At 58.7% G+C, this 5,681-nt stretch overlaps 1 protein-coding gene across 2 annotated transcripts in view; it reads right to left on the bottom strand.

Annotated features, from left to right (window-relative positions):
* Positions 1–5,240, bottom strand: part of sbf1 (SET binding factor 1) — a 200,780-nt gene extending 195,540 nt beyond the window's left edge. For both annotated transcript variants that reach the window (XM_087999478.1, XM_087999479.1), the window contains exon 1: positions 5,121–5,240. In XM_087999478.1, the coding sequence (XP_087855604.1) occupies positions 5,121–5,175 (55 nt within the window). In that variant the 5' untranslated portion in view covers positions 5,176–5,240. The remainder of the gene's footprint in view (positions 1–5,120) is intronic.
* Positions 5,241–5,681: the final 441 nt, after the last annotated feature.

Here is a 5,681-nt window from a genome sequence, read left to right as displayed (position 1 = left end):
CTCCTCCTCCATCCCCACAGACTCTCTCTCTCTCTCTCCTGCCCATCCCCACAGTCTCTCTCTCTCTCTCCTGCCCCATCCCCACAGACTCTCTCCTCCCCTCCTCCTGCCATCCCCCAGACTCTCCCCCCCTCCTGCCCCATCCCCACAGAACTCTCTCCCCCTCCTCCTGCCCCATCCCCACAGACTCTCTCCCCTCCTCCTGCCCCATCCCAGCAGACTCTCCCCCCGTCCTGCCCCATCCCCACAGACTCTCTCCCCCCTCCCTCCTGCCCCATCCCCACAGACTCTCTCCCCCCTCCTCCTGCCCCATCCCCACAGACTCTCTCCCCCCTCCACCCTGCCCCATCCCCACAGACTCTCTCCCCCCCTCCTGCCCTCACGACTGAACAAGACTCTTTCCCCCCCCCCTCCCTCCAAATCCCCACAGTCTCTCTCTCTCATCTGTCCCATCCCCACAGTCTCTCTCTCTCTCTCTCATCCTGCCCCATCCCCACACTCCCTCTCTCTCTCCTGCCCCATCCCCACACTCTCTCTCTCTCTCTCTCCTGCCCATCCCCCACACTCTCTCTCCTCCCTGCCCCATCCCCACAGTCTCTCTCTCTCCTGCCCCACCCCACAGTCTCTCTCTCTCCTGCCCCATCCCCACAGTCCTCTCCTCTCCTCCTGCCCCATCCCACAGACTCTCTCTCTCTCTCCTGCCCCATCCCCACAGTCTCTCTCTCTCTCCTGCCCCATCCCCACAGTCTCTCTCTCTCTCTCCTGCCCCATCCCCACAGACTCTCTCTCTCTCTCCTGCCCCATCCCCACAGTCTCTCTCTCTCTCTCCTGCCCCATCCCCACATTCTCTCTCTTCTCTCTCTCCTGCCCATCCCCCACAGTCTCCTCTCTCTCTCTCCTGCCCATCCCCACATTCTCTCTCTCTCTCTCTCTCCTGCCCATCCCCACAGTCTCTCTCTCTCTCTCCTGCCCCATCCCCACAGACTCTCTCTCTCTCTCCTGCCCCCATCCCCACAGTCTCTCTCTCTCCTGCCCCATCCCACAGTCTCTCTCTCTCTCTCTCCTGCCCCATCCCCACACTCTCTCTCTCTCTCTCCTGCCCCATCCCCACACTCTCTCTCTCTCTCCTGCCCCATCCCCACAGTCTCTCTCTCTCTCCTGCCCCATCCCCCACAGTCTCTCTCTCTCTCCTGCCCCATCCCCACAGTCTCTCTCTCCTCTCTCTCCTGCCCCATCCCACACTCTCTCTCTCTCTCTCTCTCTCTCTGGCCCCATCCCCACAGTCTCTCTCTCTCTCTCTCTCCTGCCCATCCCCACACTCTCTCTCTCTCTCTCTCTCCCCTGCCCCATCCACACAGTCTCTCTCTCTCTCTCTCTCTCTCCTGCCCCATCCCCAGTCTCTCTCTCTCTCCTGCCCATCCCCACAGACTCTCTCTCTCTCTCCTGCCCCATCCCCACAGTCTCTCTCTCTCTCTCCTGCCCCATCCCCACAGTCTCTCTCTCCTGCCCCATCCCCACAGACTCTCTCTCTCTCTCCTGCCCCATCCCCACAGTCTCTCTCTCTCTCTCCTGCCCCATCCCCACAGTCTCTCTCTCTCTCTCTCTCTCCTGCCCCATCCCCACAGTCTCTCTCTCTCTCTCTCTCCTGCCCCATCCCCACAGTCTCTCTCTCTCTCTCTCTCCTCCCCATCCCCACAGTCTCTCTCTCTCTCTCTCTCCTGCCCCATCCCCACAGTCTCTCTCTCTCTCTCTCTCCTGCCCCATCCCCACAGTCTCTCTCTCTCCTGCCCCATCCCCACAGTATCTCTCTCTCTCCTGCCCCATCCCCACAGTCTCTCTCTCTCTCTCCTGCCCCATCCCCACAGTCTCTCTCTCTCTCTCCTGCCCCATCCCCACAGTCTCTCTCTCTCTCTCTCTCTCCTGCCCCATCCCCACAGTCTCTCTCTCTCTCTCTTGCCCCATCCCCACAGTCTCTCTCTCTCCTGCCCCATCCCCACAGTCTCTCTCTCTCTCTCCTGCCCCATCCCCACAGACTCTCTCTCTCTCTCCTGCCCCATCCCCACAGACTCTCTCTCTCTCTCTCCTGCCCCATCCCCACAGACTCTCTCTCTCCTGCCCCATCCCCACAGTCTCTCTCTCTCTCTCTCTCCTGCTCCATCCCCACAGTCTCTCTCTCTCTCTCTCCTGCCCCATCCCAGACTCTCTCTCTCTCTCCTGCCCCATCCCCACAGACTCTCTCTCTCTCTCCTGCCCCATCCCCACAGACTCTCTCTCTCTCTCCTGCCCCATCCCCACAGTCTCTCTCTCTCCTGCCCCATCCCCACAGTCTCTCTCTCTCTCTCCTGCCCCATCCCCACAGTTCTCTCTCTCTCTCCTGCCCCATCCCCACAGTCTCTCTCTCTCTCTCCTGCCCCATCCCCACAGTCTCTCTCTCTTTCCTTGGCCCCATCGTGTGTGTGTCTGTCTGTCTCTCTCTCTCCTTGGCCCCATCCCCTGTGTGGGGATGTGTTTCTGTGCTCATGTGTGTGTCTCTCTCTCTTTCCTTGGCCCCAACCAGAGTGAGAGAGTGTGTGTGTGTCTGTCCCTGTGTGTATCTCCCTCTGTCCCCCCTTGGCCCCATCCCCTGTGTGTGTCTCTCTCTCCCCTTGGGCCCATCCTATGTGTGTGTGTCTGTGACTCTCTCTCCTTGGCCCGATCCTGCGTGTGTGTGTGTGTCTCTCTCTCTCTGTCCCAGTGTCTCTCTCCTTGGCCCCATCCTGTGCATATATATGTGTGTGTGTGTGTGTCTCTCTCTCTCTCCCCCCCCCTCCTTGGCCCCATCCCGTGTGTGTGTGTCTCTGTGGCTGTGTGTCTCTATCCCTGTCTGTGTGTCTCTATCCCTGTCTGTGTGTCTCTCTCTCTCTCTGTCAGTGTCTGTGTCTCTGTCCCTGTCCACGTGTCTGTCTCTCTCTCTCTCTCTGTCCGTGCGTGTGCGCGCGTGTCTCTGTCCGTGCGTGTGCGCGCGTGTCTCTGTCCGTGCGTGTGCGCGCGTGTCTCTGTCCGTGCGTGTGCGCGCGTGTCTCTGTCCGTGCGTGTGCGCGCGTGTCTCTGTCCGTGCGTGTGCGCGCGTGTCTCTGTCCGTGCGTGTGCGCGCGTGTCTCTGTCCGTGCGTGTGCGCGCGTGTCACTGTCCGTGCGTGTGCGCGCGTGCCACTGTCCGTGCGTGTGCGCGCGTGTCTGTCCGTGCGTGTGCGCGCGTGTCTCTGTCCGTGCGTGTGCGCGCGTGTCTCTGTCCGTGCGTGTGCGCGCGTGTCTCTGTCCGTGCGTGTGCGCGCGTGTCTCTGTCCGTGCGTGTGCGCGCGTCTCTGTCCGTGCGTGTGCGCGCGTGTCTCTGTCCGTGCGTGTGCGTCTCTGTCCGTGCGTGTGTGTCCCTGTCCATGCGTGTCTCTGTCCGTGTGTGTGTGCGTGTCTCTGTCCGTGTGTGTGTCTCTCTGTCCGTGTTGTGTGTGTGTCTCTCTATCCGTGTGTGTGTCTCTCTATCCGTGTGTGTGTGTGTCTCTGTCCATGTGTGTGTCTCTGTCCATGTGTGTCCATGTCTCTCTCTCTCTCTCTGTCCGTGTGTGTGTCTGTCTGTCCCTGTGTGTGTCCATGTCTCTCTCTCTCTCTGTCCGTGTGTGTGCGTCCTTGTCCCTCTGTCCGTGTGTCTCTCTCTCTGTCCCAGTCTGTGTCGCTCTCTCTCTCTCCCAGTCTGTGTGTCGCTCTCTGTATCTGTCTGTGTGTCGCTGCCCCTGTGTGTCTGTCTGTCCCTGTGTGTGTCCATGTTTCTCTCTCTCTGTCAGTGTGTGTGCGTCTTTGTCCCTCTGTCCGTGTGTCTCTCTCTCTGTCCCAGTCTGTGTCGCTCTCTCTCTGTCCCAGTCTGTGTGTCGCTCTCTGTATCTGTCTGTGTGTCGCTGTGTGTCTCTGTCCCTGTGTGTTTGTGTGTGTGTCACTCTCTGTCCCTGTGTGTTTGTGTGTGTCTCTCTCTCTGTCCCTGTGTGTTTGTGTGTCTCTCTCTCTCTGTCCCTGTGTGTTTGTGTGTCTCTCTCTCTCTGTCCCTGTGTGTTTGTGTGTCTCTCTCTCTCTGTCCCTGTGTGTTTGTGTGTCTCTCTCTCTCTGTCCCTGTGTGTTTGTGTGTCTCTCTCTCTCTGTCCCCGTGTGTTTGTGTGTCTCTCTCTCTCTGTCCCCGTGTGTTTGTGTGTGTCTCTCTCTCTGTTCCCGTGTGTTTGTGTGTGTCTCTCTCTCTGTCCCCGTGTGTTTGTGTCTCTCTGTCCCTGTGTGTGTGTCTCTCTCTCTGTCCCTGTGTCTCTCTCTGTTTCCCTGTGTGTGTCTCTCTCTCTGTGTCTCTCTCTGTCTGTGTCCCTGCGTGTCTCTCTCTCTGTCCCTGCGTGTCTCTCTCTCTGTCCCTGCGTGTCTCTGTCCCTGCGTGTCTCTCTCTCTCTCTCTGTCTCTCTCTCTCTCTCTCTGTCTCTCTCTCTCTCTCTGTCTCTCTCTCTGTCTCTCTCTCTCTCTCTCTGTCTCTCTCTCTCTCTCTGTCTCTCTCTGTCTCTCTCTGTCTCTCTCTCTCTCTCTGTCTCTCTCTCTCTCTCTCTGTCTCTCTCTCTCTCTCTCTCTCTCTCTCTGTGTCTCTCTCTCTCTCTCTCTCTGTGTCTCTCTCTCTCTCTGTGTCTCTCTCTCTGTCCCTTTGTGTGTGTGTCTCTGTCCCTGTGTATGTGTCTGTCCCTGTGTGTCTCTGTCTCTGTGTATGTATGTGTCTATCCCTCTGTGTGTCTCTATCCCTCTGTGTGTCTCTGTCCCTGTGTGTGTGTGTATGTCTGTCCCTGTCCCTGTGTGTGTGTCCCTGTCCCTGTGTGTGTGTCCCTGTGTGTGTCCCTCTCTCTGTCCGTGTGTGTGTGTGTCCCTGTGTGTGTGTGTGTCTCTCTCTCTCTCTCTCTGTCTGTCCGTGTGTGTGTGTGTGTGTGTGTGTCCCTGTCTCTCCTTTGCCCCACCCCCAAATCTCTCCGTGGGCCTCAGATCCCTCCCGGGGCCGCAATGTGGAGCCGGCCATCTCCCGGAGCTCTGGCCCGGGGCCTCGGATCGTGGTCAGCCCGTCCTGGGCCCACTCACCGCGCATGTCGTGGTCGTAGCCCACCAGCACGAAGTAGTCGGCCAGCCTGGCCATGACCGTGTCGCTGCTGCTGCTGCTCGGCGCCGCCTGTGCTCCCAACCGTCAGCATCGTCCCGCCGCCATCCCGTCCGCACCGCGCCTGCGCAACGGGCCGGGGAGGGGGCCACACATCCCATAATAGTCACGGCCTCCGCTGCCATGGAAACCGCCTTCACAACCAGCCCTGAGAAACTAGCACAGTTCAACATTCGGCCCATCGTGCACGTACTAACCCGACATTGCTCTCTAATCTAAACCCACTTGCCATCTTACTCTAAATCAATATCCATCGATTATTACTCACGACAACAGGTCCCCATCCTGTACCTAGGCCCCATAACTGTATATGTATATGCCAACAGGTCCCCATTCCTGAAGAAGGGCTCATGCCCGAAACGTCGATTCTCCTGTTCCTTGGATGCTGCCTGACCTGCTGCGCTTTTCCAGCAACACATTTTCAGCTCTGATCTCCAGCATCTGCCGTCCTCACTTTCTCCCCATAACTGTATAGTCAGGATTAG

This window comes from Chiloscyllium plagiosum, unplaced genomic scaffold (genome assembly GCF_037043375.1).
Source record: "Chiloscyllium plagiosum isolate Xiang-an unplaced genomic scaffold, Cpla_swu_hap1 HiC_scaffold_23, whole genome shotgun sequence".
NCBI lineage: Eukaryota > Metazoa > Chordata > Chondrichthyes > Orectolobiformes > Hemiscylliidae > Chiloscyllium > Chiloscyllium plagiosum.
Note: the sequence above shows the minus strand (reverse complement) of the source record. Positions and strands in the feature narration are given on the sequence as shown.